Below are 20,343 nucleotides of genomic sequence, written 5' to 3'. Positions count from 1 at the left end.
TTGTTTTCACATCCATGAAGAGAAATAATAGTTGATCTTTCTGTCTCATAAAGTTGTTGTGTAAAACTGCTTTATAAACCATACAGTGCTCTTCAAGCTCCATAATCTCTACGTTGAAAGGGTCTTTAGATACCACCTAGCTCTATTTATTTTATACTAAGAAAGTTGAGGTTCAGAAAGGTTAAATGACTTGACCTAGATCAATCATTCTTACTGAGGCTGCACATTAGAATTGCCTGGAATGCTTTTTAAAATACTGCCACTTGGTCCTCACCTAGACTATTAGATCAGAAGCTATGGGCTTGGAGTCTACTGGCACTAGTAGTTTCCAAAGGCCCTCAAGTGATTCTAATGTTATTGAAAACCATTGTCCAGATAATATAAAGAGTGGAACCAGGAACTAGCTTGGTCTCTGCCTCCCACCTGCAAATCACTCTGCCATACCAGAATGTTGTCCAACAGCTGGGAGGCTGCAGAAGAGAAGTCAGTGATGCCCTCTGTGAGTAAGCATCAGGATTTCCTTGGCAAAGTTGTGCATCAGCTGCTTGGGTTGGAGGTTTGAGTCATCTCTTCACCTACTGGCTCTGTCAGATGCAGGGCAACGCCTAGTCTTCTGGCATTCATTGCCTGACCACCAACCACTCCCAGTCCCACACCCCCACCACCACTCTCAGAACTAGTTAGTAGAAATGTTCACATTTACCCACATAGCAAAAAGCTCCTTTCATCAGCAAGTGACTGAATTCAGGAGTTACTCCAAGACAAGAAGAGGCAGAGGTTTCTGTGGGAAACTTTAAAAGAGTCTTTTAAATATTGTAAAGAAAATCACTAGAGTAATGTTTCTCAGCTTGGGATATTTACTAGAAGTAATTACTAGAAGTATATCAGTGCCTGCAGTAATTTTTAAAACTCTGTTTTCATTTTTTGGACAATCTAAAGAAAATAAGCCTGTTTAGATAATCTGTAGGAATGTTATATCTGAGAATTGCCCTAATTTTAGTGCCCACATTTATGTGGCTTCTCTATCACATAGGTGCTAAATGTACAATTCTAATTGACATGGCTATGAGAAAATACTAGAGGCAATGAGATATGTAAGTGAGGCATTAGTACGGAGTAAGGGTCAAATGATGTCACAGCCAGCTGTTCAAAGGCAGGAAAGAACAGTAGTTCCCATGGAGAAACAGAATAGGCAAATGGAGTCATCAGCAGACATACTGTAGCATAGGCATAGTCATAGGCATGTTGAGCTCAGAAGAACCTAAGCTACAGCATTCAGTATGATATTTGTACTGTGAGCAAAGATTCAGTTTCAGCAGAGCAGTATAATCTATCATAAGTTTAAGAAACCTTGTAACAAAAAGGGATTTTCATGGGCAAGATGTTAATTACTAACAATCAGATATGAATTAAGAATCCATGGAATGGATTGGGCAAAGGAGCTAAGATGAACTGAAAGCAGATGGCCTGATTACTCCAGGAGAGGGAAATAAAAACAAACTTTAGGAAAATAAGAAGTCAGAGAGACTATACAGCAGGTAGAATCCAGAATGTGTTGATGTAAGTGAAGAAACGGAAACAGTGCTAGATGCACCTGCCAACAAGGTAGGAGACCAGAATGCGGAGTTGGGGCACAGAATCTGGGACACAGAATGTAGACTTTGGGGAGCAACAGGGACTGGCAGAGAGGATGGGCAGACTTGGGTTAAACAGAAAAGAGGAGAGAAAGCTATGCCTCCTATTACTGGTACACTGAGGTTTACTGTAATGGTTAGTAGAGGCTGAGCGTATCTTCTAGTCTCTGAAACAGTCATGGCAGATGTCTGAAGATTCACACTTTTCTGAAGAATCATTTTAAGACTGTCCCTGAAGTGGTACCATGAACATCTGGAGGTAGATGAACACTAGACCTCAAGAACATCAGTCATTACTGGGCCTATAACTCAGAAGCCAGAACTGAGAGGGAGGCTACTAAGTCTAGGAGGTCTAAATCAAAGTAATTCATTTTGAAGGGCTAGCAATTCATGGATAAGGACATGTTCAAACATAAAAATACATGATAATTTCTGTGGGTCTTAAGGCCTCTTGCCCATTTCTTTTGTATTTAGCAGATTTTTCTTTACTTCATTAGAATAATAACATATATTAACTAAGTTACTAATACACCAGTGGTTCCAAATTTTCCATATAGAGTTACAAAGACCTAAAATCCCTCAAGAGATGAAATGGGAAGATTAAAGACATTAAAGTTCGGAGACTAGATAAGGAGTAAGAAAGGGAAGGTGCAGTCAGCTATGCAACCATGCCCATGGGGAATTCTGGCAAACAGGACTTGTGGGAGAAAGTGATGTGTTCATTCTGTGATATGCATGCAGCATGATATGCATGTAGCATATACAGAATGAACATATGATGACAAAACTAGTTTGGAGATCTTTCAGATTTCCTTAAGATAAACTTAAGAATGACCTACCTTATTCCAGGCATAATTCCATGTCACATAACTGTTGCCTCCCAGAAGATCCTTGAGCCAGGTGACTGGGTTTTTATAAATCTGACCGCTTTCTACCTTAAGTTTACCATTCAATAAAATACTGGCTTTGTGGGTTGTCTCCTAAAGTGAAAAATAAAACAAAAATTTGGGTCAAAAATAGCTGAAATATGTGAACTTTTGCTTCTGGCCACAACAAAGTAACAAGGACTAGATATACCCTAACACTGATACATTTTTGCATATATTTTAATGTATCTAGAAATGATCACAAGAGCATGCAGCAAATGAAGAATCATCTAGTCAACAAAATCTACAAAAATCAGATTAAAAAGTTGAGAGTCAATGGTATTTGAACCAAGACTGCTTTCTCCCACCCCACTCCCAGCTCTGTGAAATGGAGACTCCACTCCAGATTGCTGTAGTCAAGACTACAGGGCTCCCTGTTACAGGGCTGTCTTCCTGGGAGGGGCATAACTTCAGCATTTCTCATCCTGCCCCCAGCTACTGTTGCTAAGACCAAGTTGCCAGCAACTATAGCCAAAGGGTGGGGGCTCCCTTCTCCTGCCCAGCTCTGATTGGTGAGACAGAGGCTTCACCTTTGGCATGGCACCAGTGAGAATGCTGGGATCCCAATTGCCCTTGCTTTGGTTTGTAAGGTGGTGGTTTCACATTGGGAGAGACAAGCTTGAAAAGACAGGAAGCTACTACCTCCCCTCTACTGAATGCTCAGCTCCTAAAGCAAGGGTGTCACTCGAAAAATCACCATTGCCCCCACCCTGAGCTCCAGGGCCAAGGTTCAGGGATTCTGCCTGGGAAGAGAAGCAGGCCTTAAAACAGCTCCTAATCTCCTCCCTAAGGAACCAACTTCATTTGCAACAAAGCATGAAGAAGTTCAAGCTCAAGGGCACTATCAGAACTAGAAGTTGTGGTAAAAGGCAATTGTGAGTAGATTGGTAGATTCATTTGAGACATAGGCTAAACTGTAGGCTGGCTAGTTTGCAAGAGACAACTGGGAAAAGAGCTTGCAGGAGCTTTCCTAGGTTCATAATAAACTTCAAACACTGACCTCAAGAACTATCCCTTCAAAGGAGCTTACCTTTGCTTGGATTAGTCTGTAGAGCAATCTGTGCCCCTAGGACATTGTTGAAAACGATAAAACAGTCAATGGGCAGTAAGTGGAGCTTAAGAGCCATGGGTGGTCAGGGAGGTCAGGGAAAGAGGTGGCTAAGGCTTTAGTCCCTGAAGCTCAACATTGGAAGTTTAGCACTGAAGTGGGGACTTCACTAAAACAGACTTCACCAAAACAATCTAGCCAGTAATTAAACAAACAAATAGCCATAAGAAGTATAAGAGAAGGTAGGGTAGAGTTGCTACAATGCATTGTCTGAAATGTTCGGTTCCAACAAAAAAATTATTAGACATACACAGAAACAGGAAAGTATGACACATACACTGGGGGAAAAACAGGCAAGAAAACTGCCTATGAGAGTGACCAGGCACTGGATTTACCAAAGACTTCAAAATAACTATTATAAATATGGTCAAGAAACTAAAGAAAACCATAATTAAAGACATTAAGGAAGGAATGATGATAAGGTCATGTTGAATACAGAGTATCAATAAAAAAGAAAAAAAAATTTAAAAGAACCAAATAGAAGTTATGAAATTGGTAAGTAAAATAACTGAAACGAAATAGTCACTCCTTCTCAACAGATTTAAACTGGCAAGAGAAAGAATTAGTAAAGTTGAAGACACTAACAGAATATGCAAGACAAAGAAAAGAGAAAATGAAAATGCCTCAGAGAAATATGGAACACCATTAAGCATACCAATATATGCATAGGAAGGAGAGGTAAAGCAAAAGGAGCAGAGAAAATACTGAAGAAATATATGCCTAAAAACTTCTCAAGCTGGCCCAGCACAGTGACTCACGCCTGTAATCCTAGCACTTTGGGAGGGAGAAGCAGGCAGATCACCTGAGGTTGGGAGTTTAAGACCAGCCTGGCCAACATGGTGAAACCCATCTCTACCAAAAATACAAAAATTAGCCGGGCGTGGTGGTGGGTGCCTATAATCCCAGCTACTTGGAAGGCGGAGGCAGAAGAATCGCTTGAACCCTTGGGAGGTGGAGGTTGCAGTGAGCTGAGATCAAATCATTGCATTCCAGCCTGGGCAACAGAGCAAGACTCTGTTTCAACAACAACAACAACAACAACAACAATGTCCCAAACTTACTGAAAAGCATTAATCTACACATTCAGGAGGCTCAATGACTTTCAAGTAGGATAAATGCAGAGATCCACAGATACGTAGTAAAAATGCCAAAAGTCATAAGATGGAAAATATTAAAAGCAGCAGGAGAAAAATAACTCATAATTTACAAGGGAACCTCAAGATTAACAGCTGTTTTATTATCAAACAAGGGAGGCCAGTGGCAGTGGGATGACATATTCCAGGTGTACCAAAAAAAAAAAACTATTAACTAAGAATCCTGTATCTAGGAAAACTATCTTTTAAAAATGAAGGCAAAATAAAGACATTCTGAGATACTGAGAAAATTGGTTGCTAAGAGATCTACCTTATAAGAAATAATAAAGGAATTCTTCAGATTAAAAGGCAATGACCCTATAGGCTAATATGAATCCATATCAAAAAACATATAGTACAAGTAAAGGTAATTATGTATTATAAAAACAGTATAAATGCATATTTCTTCTCCTTTTGTCTCAACAGATTTTAAAAAGCAATTATAAAAAACAATAGATACAGAAGTTAGTGCTGGGCCTATAAGTAATAGAAATGTAATACGTTTGCCAATAGCCACACAAAAGAGGTAGGTGGGAACAAAGCTATATTAAGCTAAGGAAATGACTCCACATGGTAACACAAATCTACAAAAACAAATGCAACAATCCAGAAAGGATAAATAAGAAGGCAGGTACAACAAAAGCTATAAATATGTATTGCTTTCCTTTCTTCTATCAGCTTCTTTAAAAGTCACAACATTTTATAAAGCAATAATTATATCAATGTGTTGTTGGGTTTATAAATTTATAAACATAATATGTATACAATCATATAAAAAGAGGAAAAAGGAATAATGCTCTAAAGAAGTAACATTTATATATTTTACTAGAATTAAGTTAGTAAAATACATCTGAAGCTGATTTGGATAGCAAAAATGTTGAGTCCTAGAGCAGCTACTGCATGCACAACTCAAAAAATATGATGAAAAAAGTCATTAAAGAAATTAAAATTTTACATTGGAAAATATTCACCGATTGCAAAAGAAAACAATAAAGGAAGTACAGAGGAACAAAAAGACATGAGGTATATTGAAACAAAAAGTAAAATAGAAGATTAATAACAATATGAAATGTTAATGGATTAAACAAACTAATCAAAAGGCAGAGCTGATCAGACTGGATTAAAAAAATAAGATCCAACTATATAATGCATATAGGAGACAGATTTTAGATTCAAGGAGACAAGTAAATTGAAAGTAAGAGGATAGAAAAAGCATATCATGCAAACAGCAGCCACAAGAAAGCTGGAACGGCTATATATAATCAGACAAACTAGACCTTAAAAGAGAAATGTGTGCAAGAGATGTTGGGGGACATTTTATAATACTAAGAGGCTCAATGCATCAGAAGATATAACAATTATAAGCACATGCACTTAAAACACAAAACAGAATGAAAATACATGAAATAAAAATGAACAGAGATGAAGCAGGAAATAGTTCAACAGTAAAAGACTTCAATATTCCACTTTCAATAATGTATGGTAGTCCCCATATCTGCACTTTCACTTTCAATGGTCAACTGTGGTTCAAACATATATAATAAGAAATTCCTGAAATAATTCACAAATTTTAAATTGCGTGATCTTCTGAGTAGTGTGATGAAATCTCACACTTTCCTACTCTATCCTGCCCAAGATGTGAATCATCCTTTTGTCAAGAGTATTCACACTGTATATGCTATCTGCCCATCAGTCACTTGGTAGATATCTACATTATTAGATTGCAAGGCTTGTGTGTGAGTAATCTTTATCTAACTTTAAAACATCCCCAAAGCTAAACAGTAGTGATACTAGCATACTGTTATAATAATTTCTTTTATTATTAGTTATGATTAATCTGTGCCTAATTTATAAGTTAAACTTTATCATGGGTATGTATATATAGAAAAAAACATAGTATATAGGGTTTGGGACTATCTGTGGTTTCAGGCATCCACTAGGGTTCTTGGAACATGGCCTCTGCAGGTAAGGTGGCACTACTATATAGACCAAACAGGCAGAAGATCAATGAGAAAAAAGAAGACTTTAACAGGGCACTATAAACCAGTTAGACTTAACAGGCATCAATAGAAAATTCACCTAACAACAGGAAAATATGTATTCTTCTCAGTTGTACATGGAATATTCTCTAGGATATGAGATAAGCCTTACAAAAAGCTTGATTTTTTTTTTTTTTTTTTTTTTTTTTTTTTTTTTTTTGAGATGGAGTTCCGCTCTTGTTACCCAGGCTGGAGTGCAGTGGCGCGATCTCGGCTCACTGCAACTTCTGCCTCCTGGGTTCAGGCAATTCTCCTGCCTCAGCCTCCTGAGTAGCTGGGATTACAGGCACGCACCACCATGCCCAGCTAACTTTTTGTATTTTTAGTAGAGACGGGGTTTCACCATGTTGACCAGGATGGTCTCGATCTCCTGACCTCATGATCCACCCGTCTTGGCCTCCCAAAGTGCTGGGATTACAGGCTTGAGCCACCGCACCCGGCCAAAGCTTGATATTTTTAAAGAACTGGAATAATTTGCATTCCCACCAACGGTGTAAAAGCATTCCTATTTCTCTCCAAGCTCACCAGCATCTGTTGTTTCTTGACTTTAATAATCGTCATTCTTACTGAAGTGAGATGGTATCTCATTGTGGTTTTGATTTGCATTTCTCTAATGATCAGTGATGTTGAGCTCTTTTTGTTATGTTTGTTGGCCAAATGAATGTTTTCTTTTGAGAAGTGTCTGTTCATGCCCTTTGCCCACTTTTTAATACAATCATTTTTTTTTCCTTGTAGATTTGTTTAAGTTCTTTGTAGATTCTGGGTATTAGATCTTTGTCAGATTGATAGATTGCAAAAATTTTCTCCCATTCTGTAGGTTGCCTGTTCACTCTAATGATAGTTTCTTTTGCAGTGCAGACACTCTGTAGTTTAATTAGATATGATTTGTCAATTTTGGCTTTTGTTGCAATTGCTTTTGGTGATTTTGTCATGAAATCTTTATCTGTGCCCATGTCCCGAATGGTTTGCCTAGATTTTCTTCCAGGATTTTTACATTTAAGTCTTTAATCCATCTTGAGTTAATTTTTGTATAAGATATAATGAAGGGATCCAGTTTCAATTTTCTACATATGGCTAGCCAGTTGTCCCAGCACCATTTATTAAACAGGGAATTCTTTCTCCATTGTCTGTTTTTGGCAGGTTTAAAGAGGACATTGATGTGGCCAACAAATATGAAAAAAAGTTTGAGTTAAAGGAAGATGGCCGACTAAGAACAGCTCAGGACTTCAGCTCCCAGTGAAAGTGCAAAGGGTGAGTGGATGCCGCATTTCCAGATGAATTTTTATTGCCCACAGGCCAGGAGATTCCCAGGCAGAGGGTCGCCAGTGCCGCTGTTCTGGCTGGTGCGGCTGTATTGGCCCCCACGGGGCTGATTTGGCCCATGCGGCTGCTTTGACCACGCCCTGTTGCGGCGGTTCTCCATACAAAAGCCACTGGTCTGGGAGCCCTCTTAGCTGGCGATGGGAGCCCTGAGATGGCAGAGTGGCCCATTCATCTAAAATAGCGAGCCAGGCCAGGGGATTCCTAGGAAAAAAAACCGCCAGGAGCCTCGGTGCTGCTGTTTGAGCCGACTCAGTGAGTCGCAGCATGGGAGATCCCAGCGCCTTTTCAACAAGCAACTGGAATGCTGGGTCATTCAACTTAAAAATAAAAAAAAAAAGACTCTGAGTCAGGGAGCCAGGTGATCAGGCTCGGTGGTCCCACCTCAACAACAACAACAACAACAACAACAACAACAACAACAACGACAAAAAAAAAAAAAACAGTAATTGAAAATGCTCTGGGTTGAGCATTTCATAGCAAGCACAGCTGAACCCGGGATGGTCCGGCTCTGTGGGGGAGGGGCGTCCACCATTACTGAGACTCTTCACCACTACGGAGGCAGGACGCCGTTGCTGAGGCAACCTGCCACAACAGAGAGAGTCCGCCATAACAGAGGCGGGGCCACCATTGCCGAGGCAGTTCTAACTATGCCCATATAAACAGGACTGCAGGGAAGATCACACCGCAGCTGGGTGGAGCCCACAGCAGCTCAGCAAAGCCTCTGCAGGCAGACAGGGACTAGGTGGGCTGTTAGCTGGGCAGGGCAGACCTGAAAGAAAAAACAAAAAGGGCAGCAGCACAACAGAAACTCATAAAGCCCTAACTCCCCGGGACAGAGCACCTGGGAACAAAAAGCTGTTTATGAGTTCAGCTGCAGCAGACCTAAACGTACTTGCCCAGCAGCTCTGAATGAACAACAGAGCTCACAGCTCAGGACTTGAGCCCCAATAAAACACAGACTGTCTCCTCAAGCAGCTCCCTGACCCCCATAGATCCAAAGAGTCACCTCATAAAGGAGAGAACGGACTGACATTTGGCGAGCATCCTTCTGGGACAAAGGTAGCAGAAGAGGAAACTGGTAGCAACCCTTACTGTTCTGCAACTGCTGCAGGTGATCCCCAGGCAAGTGGGGCCTGGAGAGGACCTCAGCAGTCCTACAGCAGAGGGGCCAGAATGTTAGAAGGAAAACTTAAAAAAAGAAGTAACTTCAGCATCCATGAACTGGAAGCTCACTCAAAGACCCAATCTGAAAGACAGTGACTACAAAGACAACAGGTGGATAAACCCACAAAGATGGGAAGAAACCAGCGCAAAAAGGATGAAAACTCCTGAAACCAGAACACCTCTCCTCCTAAAAGGGATCACAACTCCTCACCAGCAAGGGAACAAGACCGGATGGAGAAGGAGTGTGATGAAATGACAGAATCAGACTTCAGAAGGTGGGTAGTAAGAAACTACAGTGAGCTAAAAGAACATGTTCTAACACAATGCAAAGAAACTAGGAACCTTGAAAAAGATTGGATGAAGTGCTAACAAGAATGGACAACATAGAGAGGAATATAAGTGAATTGATGGAGCTAAAAAACACAACACGAGAACTTCGCAAAGCATGCACAAGTTTCAACAGCCGAATTGACCAAGCAGAAGAAAGGATATCAGAGGTCGAAGATCAACTCAATGAAATAAAAAGAGAAGGCAAGAACAGAGAAAAAAGAGCAAAAAGAATGAACAAAATCTTCAAGAAATGTGAGACTATGTGAAAAGACCTAATCTACGTTTGATAGGGGTACCTGAATGTGATGAAGAGAATGAATCCAAGCTGGAAAATACTCTTCAGGATATTATCCAGGAAAACTTCCCCAACCTAGCAAGGCAGGCCAATATTCAAGTCCAGGAAATACAGAGAACACCACAAAGATATTCCTCAAGAAGAGCAACCCCAAGGCACATAATCGTCAGATTCACCAGGGTTGAAATGAAAGAGAAAATGCTAAGGGTAGCCAGAAAGAAAGGTCGGGTTACCCACAAAGGGAAGCCCATTAGACTCACAGCAGATCTCTCAGCAGAAACCCTACAAGCCAGAAGAGAGTGGGGGCCAATATGCAACATCCTTAAAGAAAAGAACTTTCAACCCAGAATCTCCTATCCAGCCAAACTAAGCTTCATACATGAAGGAAAAATAAAATCCTTTGCAAACAAGCAAGTACTCAGAGATTTCATCACAACCAGACCTGCTCTACAAGAACTCCTGAAAGACGCTCTACACATATAAAGGAACAACCCGTACAAAGGAACAACAAGCCACTCCAAAAACATACCAAATGGTAAAAGAGCATCAACACAATCAAGAATCTGCATCAACTAACCAACAAAACAGACAGGTAGCATCAAAATGACAGGATCAAATTCACACATAACAATACTATCCCTAAATGTAAATGGACTAAATACCCCAATCAAAAGACACAGACTGGCAAATTGGATAAAAAGCCAAAACCCATCAGTGTTCTGTACCCAGGAAACCCATCTAACATGCAAAGATACACAAAGGCTCAAAGTAAAGGGATGGAGGAAGATCTACCAAGCAAATGGAGAGCAAAAAAAAGCAGAAGTTGCAATTCTCATCTCTGATAAAATAGACTTTAAAGCAACAAAGATCAAAAGAGACAAAGAAGGACATTACATAATGGTAAATGGATCACTGCAACAAGAAGAGCTAACGATCCTAAATATATACGCACCCAATACAGGAGCACCCAGATACATAAGGCACGTTCTTAATGACTTACAAAGAGACTTAGACTCCCACACAATAATAGTGGGAGAATTTAATACTCCGTTGTCAATATTAGACAGATCAACAAGACAGAAAATTAACAAGCATATCCAGGACCTGAACTCAGACCTGGAACAAGCAAACCTAATAGACATTTACAGAACTCTCCACCACAAATCCACAGAATATACATTCTTCTCAGCACCACATCACACCTACTCTAAAATTGACCACATAATTGGCAATAAATCACTCCTCAGCAAATGGAAAAGAATGGAAATCATAACAAACAGTCTCTCAGACCACAGTGCAGAGTTAGAACTCAGAATGCAGAAACTAACTCAGAACTGCACAGCTTCATGGAAACTGAACAACTTGCTCTTGAATGTTAACTGGATAAACAATGAAATGAAGGCAGAAATAAAGATGTTCTTCGAAACCAATGAGAATGAAGACACAACAAACCAGAATCTCTGGGACACATTTAAAGCAGTCTCTAGAGGAAAATATATAGCAATGAGTGCCCACATGAGAAGAAAGAAGAGATCTAAAATTGACACCCTATCATCAAAATTGAAAAAGCTAGAGGAGCATGATCAAAAAAAACTTAAAACCTAGCAGAAGACAGGAAATAACTAAGATCAGAGAAGAAATGAAGGAAATAGAGACACAAAAAACTCTTCAAAAAATCAATAAATCCAGGAGCTGGTTTTTCAAAAAGATCAACAAAATAGACCACTAGCCAGAATAATAAAAAAGAAAAGAGAGAATAACCAAATTGATGCAATAAAAAACGATAAAGGGGATATCACCACAGAAATCCAAACCATCATCAGAGATTATTACAAACAACTCTATGCACATAAACTAGTAAACCTGGAAGAAATGGATAAATTCCTGGACACCTGCATCCTCCCAAGCCTAAACCAGGAAGAAGTCGAAACCCTGAATAGACCAATAACAAGGTCTGAAGTTGAGGCAGCAATTAAGAGCCTACCACCCAAAAAAAAGCCCAGGTCCAGATGGGTTCACAGCCGAATTCTACCAGACATACAAAGAGGAGCTGGTACCATTCCTTCTGAAACTATTCCAGACAATCCAGAAAGAGGGAATCCTTCCCAAATCATTTTATGAGACAAACATCATCCTGATACCAAAACCCGGCAGAGACTCAACAAGAAAAGAAAACTTCAGGCCAATATCCATGATGAACATAGATGCAAAAATATTCAATAAAATACTGGCAAGCCAATTGCAACAGCATATCAAAAAGCTTCTCCACCATTATCAAGTAGGATTCATCCCAGGGATGCAAGGCTGGTTCGACATACACAAGTCCATAAACGTAATTCACCACATAAACAGAACCAAAGACAAAAACCACATGATTATCTCAATTGATGCAGAGAAGGCCTTTGACAAAATACAACAGCCCTTTATGCTAAAAACCCTCAATAAACTAGGTATTGACAGAATATATCTCAAAATAATAAAAGCTATTTATGACAAACCAACAGCCAATATCATACTGAATGGGCAAAAGCTGGAAGCATTCCCTTTGAAATCTGGAACTAGACAAGGATGCCCTCTCTCACCACTCCTATTCAATATAGTACTGAAGGTTCTAGTCAGAGCAATCAGGCAAGAAAAAGAAATAAAGGGTATTGAAATAGGAAAGGAGGAAATCAAATTGTCTCTATTTGCAGACAACATGATTGTATATCTAGAAGACCCCATCGTCTCAGCTCAAAATCTCCTGAAACTGATAAACAACTTCAGCAAAGTCTCAGGATACAAAATCAATGTGCAAAAATCACAAGAATTCCTATACACCAGTAACAGACTTAAAGAGAGCCAAATCAAGAACGAACTGCCATTCACAATTGCTATAAAGATAATAAAATACCTAGGAATACAACTAACAAGGAACGTAAAGGACCTCTTCAAGGAGAACTACAAGCCACTGCTCAGCAAAATAAGAGAGGACACAAACAGAGGAGAAACATTCCATGTTCATGGTTAGGAAGAATCAACATCGTGAAAATGGCCATACTGCCCGAAGTAATTTACAGATTCAGTGCTATCCCCATCAAGCTACCAATGGCCTTCTTCACAGAACTGTAACAAAACACCTTAAACTTCACATGGAAGCAAAAGAGAGCTCACATAGCCAAGTCAATTCTAAGCAAAAAGAACAAAGCGGGAGGCATCACACTACCGGACTTCAAACTGTACTACAATCCTACAGTAATTAAAACAGCATGGTACTGGTACCAAAACAGAGATATAGATGAATGGAACAGAACAGAGGCCTTGGAGGCAGCACAACATATCTACAACCATCTGATCTTTGAGAAACCTGACAAAAACAAGCAATGAGGAAAGGATTCCCTGTTTAATAAATGGTGTTGGGAAAACTGGCTAGCCATGTGCAGAAAGCAGAAACAGGACCCCTTCCTGACACCTTACACCAAAATTAACTGCACATGGATTAAAGACTTAAACATCAGACCTAACACCATAAAAACCCTAGAAGAAAATCTAGGCAAAACCATTCAGGACATAGGTGTAGGCAAGGACTTCATGACCAAAACGCCAAAAGCATTGGCAACAAAAGCCAAGATAGACAAATGGGACCTAATCAAACTCCACAGCTTCTGCACGGCAAAAGAAACACTCAGTAGAGTCAATTGGTAACCAATAGAATGGGAAAAAATTTTTGCAGTCTACCCATCTGACAAGGGGCTGATATCCAGAATTTACAAAGAACTAAAACAGATCTACAAGAAAAAAACAAACAAGCCCATTCAAAAGTGGGCGAAGGATATGAACAGACACTTTACAAAAGAAGACATACAGGAGGCCAACAAACATATGAAAAAATGCTCATCATCACTGGTCATTAGAGAAATGCAAATCAAAACCACATTGAGATACCATCTCACACCAGTTAGAATGGCGATCATTAAAAAATCTGGAGACAACAGATGCTGGAGAGTATGTGGAGAAATAGGAACACTTTTACACTGTTGACGAGAGTGTAAATTAGTTCAGCCACTGTGGAAGACTGTGTGGTGATTCCTCAATGACCTAAAAATAGAAATCCCATTTGACCCAGTAATCCCATTGCTGGGTATTTATCCAAAGGATTATAAATCATTCTATAAGGACACATGCACACGAATGTTCACTGCAGCACTGTTTACATTAGCAAAGACTTGGAACCAACCCAAATGCCCATTGATGATAGGCTGGATAGGGAAAATGTGGTACATATACACCATGGAATATTAGGCAGCCATCAAAAAAGATGAGTTCGTGTCCTTTGTAGGGACATGGATGAACCTGGAAACCATCATTCTCAGCAAACTGACACAAGAGCAGAAAATCAAACACCGTATATTCTCGCTCATAGGCGGGTGTTGAACAATGAGAACACATGGACACAGGGAGGGGAGCACTACACACTGGGGTCCGTTGAGGGGAAATGGGGGAGGGAAAGGGGGTGGGGAGGTGGGAAGAGATAGCATGGAGAGAAATGACAGATACAGGTGAGGGAAAGGAAGGCAGCAAATCACACTGCCATGTGTGTACCTATGCAACAATCTTGCATGTTCTTCACATGTACCCCAAAACCTAAAATGCAATAAAAGAAAAAAAAAAGAAAGAAAAAAGTTCAACATTACTGATAATTAGAGAAATGCAAATCAAAACCACGAGGAGATACCATCTCATGCCAGTCAGAATGGTGATTAAAAAGTCAAGAAACAACTGATGCTGGCACGGTTGCAGAGAAATAGGAATGCTTTTATACTGTTGGTGGGAATGTAAATTAGTTCAGCAATTGTGGAAGACAGTGTGGCAATTCCTCAAAGATCTAGAACCAGAAATACCATTTGACCCAGCAATCCTATTACTGGGCATATGCCCAAAGGAATATAAATTATTCTATTACAAAGATACATGCACGTGTATGGTCACTGCAGCACTATTCAAAATAGCAAAGACATGGAATCAACTCAAATCCCCATCAATGATAGACCAGATAAAGAAAATGTGGTACATATACACCATGGGATACTATGCAGCCATAAAAAGGAATGAATCATGTCCTTTTCAGGGACATGGATGAAGCTAGAAGCCATTATCCTCAGCAAACTAATGCAGGAACAGAAAACCAAATGCTGCATGTTCTCACTTGTAAGTGGGAGCTGAACAAGGATAACACATGGAAACAGGGAAGGGAACAAGACACACTAGGTCTTCTGGGGAGTGAGGTGGGAGGAGGGAGAGCATTAGTAAAAATAGCTAATGTATGCTGGGCTTAATATCTAGGTGATGTGTTGACAGGTGCAGCAAACCACCACGGCATATGTTTACTTATGTAACAAACCTGCACATCCTGTCCCTGTACCCTGAAACTCAAAATAAAAATAAAAATTAAAAAATAAATAAAATAAAAATAAATGTATTAGGGCAATTCCAGAAACATTAATTCACTTGCTAGAATACAATGGTTGTGTCCCTCCATTCAGGAAGCCCAGCAAAACCCCAATTCCCTAATCAGAGCTTAATGTCTATACTATGTGACAGCAACATTTACTCATTTACAAAATTTGCATGATTTTAGAGAAAAAAATCTAGAATACCTGTGTTTTGAATTCCAGAATGTTATTTCCTGGGTTAATTCTTCCTAGTAATATCAAATCTTTTATCTGAATACATTTCTTTTTAGGAGCTGTACTGTAGTTTAAAGGCTTTTTTATAGATCTGGAGGAAGAGGAGATCTGACTGTCATCTGCATGTGGAACAGCAAAAACTGATTTTTTAAGATATGGTTTCAACTGATTCACTGTGTCACTGCCTAAGGCAGCAATCCTTCGACGTGCTAGGGATTCTGATGTCCTCCTAGCTGGTTCCTGGGAAGTTGTTTTCCTGTTTCCTCTTTTAGGGTCGTAATTGGAAAGGTCCTGATCACAGATAACATTTGATGGATGAGCATCACTTTTGGCAAGGATACTTGCAGTTTCTGAAATATTTAATTTGCCAATTACTGGGGAACGACTATAGAATTCATGGTCTTTGTCTGTAGCTTCTATAAGATCATTCTCTTTCTGTGAATATTCTGTTTGACCAATAAAAGCAACAGGTTCGGATGATAATTTAATCTTCTCAGTGCCATCTGAATGTCTGGATTTTGATAAACCAGCCAAGGTACAATCACTGATATTTTGTTCAGAATTCATCTCATTTCCAGAAAATCCCCCCCTTATCACTGCCTCTGAATTTAGACAAATGTTAGTATTTTGGCTGTAGTTCCAAGTTTCTAGAGACAATTGTGTTTCCTGCATGCTTCCACAAACAGGGGAAAGTGAAACTGATTGGGGATGCTCTAAATTTTCCAGAGTAGTGAGCTCTTCTTGGCTGTTCTTTTCACTAAAGATTTCTGATCTGGGTGGAAGCTTCCTTAAACTAAGACAAGACAATGATGTAACATTCTTATAATTTTGAATTTTCAGGCTTATTTTTTTCTGTTTTTTTGCCACAGCTAAAAGGCTCTTCTGTCTTGTAGCCAAGTTGGCCAATTGTTCTCTCAGGGCTCCATGCTTAAATGACTCTATGGATACCCTATGGGAAGAAACAGAAAGAGAAAAAAAATGTAGTAACAGCAGAAAACTTTTTAATGCAGTCATTTAGAGGTTAAAGATACTTTGTCTCAATTTTAATCACTTCAAAATACACAAAACTCTACCTTGCAGTTTATTGCCTTTGATTTTTTAAATCTGACCACCTGCTGCCTGTTGATGCAAAATACTTCATTTGAGAGGAATCTGACTCCTTTATTTAAGGTAAGTGTGCCTTTTCTTAAGGAGGCGACAGTAAGGTTATCCAGATTATATATTCATATCATTATTATCAATTCAGAAACAACCCTAAAAGGCAAGTAAAACTTGGGTCATCTCTCTAAATATCTATTAGTCTTTGGTTGGAAGGTAGCATTGGTGGCTAAGGAGAGCCATCATTCTTTAAATTCGGGGCTTGCTTACCTGTTTATTAGTAAGTACAGTTTGAAAGTTCTACTCAGGTTCTCTTAGCTATGGAAAACAAGATTGTTTTGTGAATAATCGTACTTCAGCTAGACCTGAGAAATGTTAGTTCCCCAAGTAATCACTGTATCGTATTTTGAACTTATGTTAGCTCTTCACTGGAGAAGAAGGCAAAATGGGGATTAAAAATAAAAATAGAAAACTGATTTTTTTAAATAAGTTCAGAAAAAAATTAAATATGTAATAAGACATTAAATGATTATAAGAGAAGACATATGAGGACTTATTTAGAAAATTGAATGTGAATAAAGAATAGGGAACATAAGTAGCTAAGTCAATGAAAAACTAATAAAAAATAATGTCCAAACAAAAAAAAATACAACATTTTTTTCACAACAAAATATGAGTAGAGGTATATAACCAATATAATCAGGATAAAACTCTTTAAGGACCTTGAGATTTTAGAAATACAATAAAACACAAAATTAATCAACTGATTAACTGCTTAGAAGGACATGTGTGACAGCAAAAAGAAACATTTTTTAATGTAGAAAATTTGAGTGTGCTAAGGAAAGAAATTTATCTGTGAGATTCATAACCAGAAAGGCTTTCAAAAAATTCTCCATTGTAGACAACTTCAGACATTGAAATGTTCTTTTCTGACAATTTCAAGTAATAATGTAGAAAAATACCCTTCTGGGAAGTATAATTTTCATTATACTTCATAATTAGCCTCATAAAGTCATTTTTTGGTCCTAAGCAATGTTTGTATTCTTAAGAATTTCTAGACAACTACTGCAGTTAAAATGGATAAATTCTAGAAACTCAAAAGCACTCTTTTTTTTTTTTTTTTTCTACTCACCTGTATTTTTTAGCCAGATCATCCCTTTCTGCTTTCTGCTTGGCAAGCACATTATTCATAATCTCTTTTATCTTTAACATCTTTTCAATGTATTGCTCTAGAAACATGACAATAAAAAGTTAGCTAACTAAGGGACAGTGAATGTCAGATTTGGTCATACAGAAATAAGCCCTACTGTTAATTTCAAAAAGCCATTATGCTGTACCCTCTTCCCCAATATTAATGGCCCAGATATCTCCATTAAGGCTTATTTAACAATGTTAATCTATGGAAATGCCTTGAAGTGTATAAGTAATAATGCTGTAAAAGAGCAGGCCAGCCTGAGTTCTAATCCTGCTGTCCCACTAAGTTTTGTGAGCCTAGATTAAGTCATGTAACTTCTATGGTCAGCTTTCTTACCTGTGAAATGAAGGTAGTAAAGGAAGATATTTTGTCTGTTAAAATTATTTTTTTTAATATAAAAGGAATACATTAACATTGTAAAATTTTTTCAAACCATATAAATATTTACAAAGATGTAAGAGTGTCTCTACTTACCTCACTGCCTTTCCTCTAATGTATTCCACAAAGGAGATTAACTGTTAATACTTTAGGGTGTGTGTGTATGTGTGTGTGAAAAATGTATGTTATATATTTATTTAAAATAATTATACCACATATAATTATACATTATATATACTTAAAAAATAGAATCATCCTATCAGTTCTTGTTCTTTGCACTTACAACAATACTTCTATTGTACTATATGAAAACTAAGGTCACCTGTAGATCTTACAAACCACCATTATAATAATTACTTAAAGTTTCCTGACTTTCTTCTTTTGCTTTCCAAGTAAAAGCATAATGACCTTTCCCCCATCACAAATCCACATGATTTATACATAAATGTGGGTTAAGTACAAATCCAGATTCCCAAGTAGGAAACTGGAAGGGTTAAATGCATATATTTGAATTCTTTTAAGCTACTTGTTATTCCTTTCACTTTTGGCTTTGTTTCTTAAAGGTTTTCCTAATTTCTTGGACCAATGCACATTTTCCTTGATGAAGTAACTTGAGAAAATCTGTGGTAGAAAATGACATAAGGTTCAGAAGTAGAATTTGTTTCAGAAATTCTCTTGGCAAATCAAATCACTGGATAAGTATTGAGTCAGTGTCCCCAGAGTAGTTTCTATTGCCGTAATGCTGTGGCTAAGGACTAGTTTCACAATATGATGTATATGCTAACAAAGGGAGAAAACGTGTATAATCAATAAGAATTTAGATATAACTTTGTTCAGCAGATTTGACACTGTTTATTAAAAGTCTATATGGCCTGTCATACCAGCTTTTCCAACTGAATTTTAAAACACAGGTAAAAATAACACGGCACAGTAACTTAAAATATTTTGTATATTTCTCTAAGAGACAACAGAAATATATTTTATATATAATTTGGTATCACACACTTCTTTATCAAAGGTGATATTAATCAATGATATATTAATAAGAATTTACAATTAGGCCGGGCGCAGTGGCTCAAGCCTGTAATCCCAGCACTTTGGGAGGCCGAGGCAGGTGGATCACGAGGTCAAGAGATCGAGACCATCCTGGTCAACATGGTGAAACCCCGTCTCTACTAAAAATACAAAAAGTTAGCTGGGCATGGTGGCGTGTGCCTGTAATCCCAGCTACTTAGGAGGTTGAGGCAGGAGAATTGCCTGAACCCAGGAGGCGGAGGTTGCAGTGAGCCGAGATCGCGCCATTGCACTCCAGCCTGGGTAACAAGAGTGAAACTCCGTCTCAAAAAAAAAAAAAGAATCTACAATTATCCTAATATGTGTAAGATTTTAATACTTGATTAGACATTACCAAAACAGTGAGGATGAGAGAAATTATTCCACAAATAGGGATAAGTAAATGGGATAGTAATACGGGATGGGGAACATATTTATCTTACAAACAAAAAAAAAAATTCAAATGAATTATACATTAAAATACTTAGGGAAAAATATATAAAATGTTAACAATGGCAATTTTCTGCCTCAGTTCAGTTGAAGCAGTTCAGTTGATATCTGATAGCAAAGTGAATGCAAGGCCTCTATAAGAAAAATTTTCAAAGAAATGTACAAAATGGGACTCATTACTCAGATCCCTCAGCCAGTTCAAAGCTATAACAAGTGTCAGATGTGGAGGAGGGTGAGTTTGAAAAGAGATTTCTTTAGAGAGCAGTTGCTTACCTGAGTGGGAATCTGCATACTCAGCAGCAAGAATAAGGCGTAATGGGACTTCTCTCCTTTACCTCAAGCCTAATGGGGGCTGTTCCTCATAGGTTATTTAAAGAACTTAACTAAACTTTCAGCTGAGGTGACAATGAATTGGCATTTGCCTTCCTTCTTGAACACCTAGAGACCTTGAAGAATGAGGCCAAAAGCAAGTTGCTGCTGAGCTGGGAAGTAATTGTCTTCCCTTTAAACAGTGGGCCTGAGGTGCAAAAGTCCTGAGGACTTGGTGTGAG

At 38.5% G+C, this 20,343-nt stretch overlaps 1 protein-coding gene across 1 annotated transcript in view; it reads right to left on the bottom strand.

The window, feature by feature from the left end:
* The window catches only part of ANKRD31 (ankyrin repeat domain 31), a 188,008-nt gene that overhangs the window by 28,159 nt on the left and 139,506 nt on the right, over positions 1–20,343 (bottom strand). The window contains exons 21-23 of the mRNA XM_074384703.1: positions 17,849–17,945; positions 15,589–16,567; positions 2,474–2,614 (exon numbers count right to left, since the gene is read on the bottom strand). Coding sequence (XP_074240804.1) covers positions 2,474–2,614; positions 15,589–16,567; positions 17,849–17,945 — 1,217 coding nt within the window. The remainder of the gene's footprint in view (positions 1–2,473; positions 2,615–15,588; positions 16,568–17,848; positions 17,946–20,343) is intronic.

Source organism: Saimiri boliviensis, chromosome 1 (genome assembly GCF_048565385.1).
Source record: "Saimiri boliviensis isolate mSaiBol1 chromosome 1, mSaiBol1.pri, whole genome shotgun sequence".
In the NCBI taxonomy this organism is placed as follows: Eukaryota; Metazoa; Chordata; class Mammalia; order Primates; family Cebidae; genus Saimiri; species Saimiri boliviensis.
The sequence above is the reverse complement of the archived record's forward strand: the minus strand, read 5'-3'. Positions and strand labels throughout refer to the sequence as shown.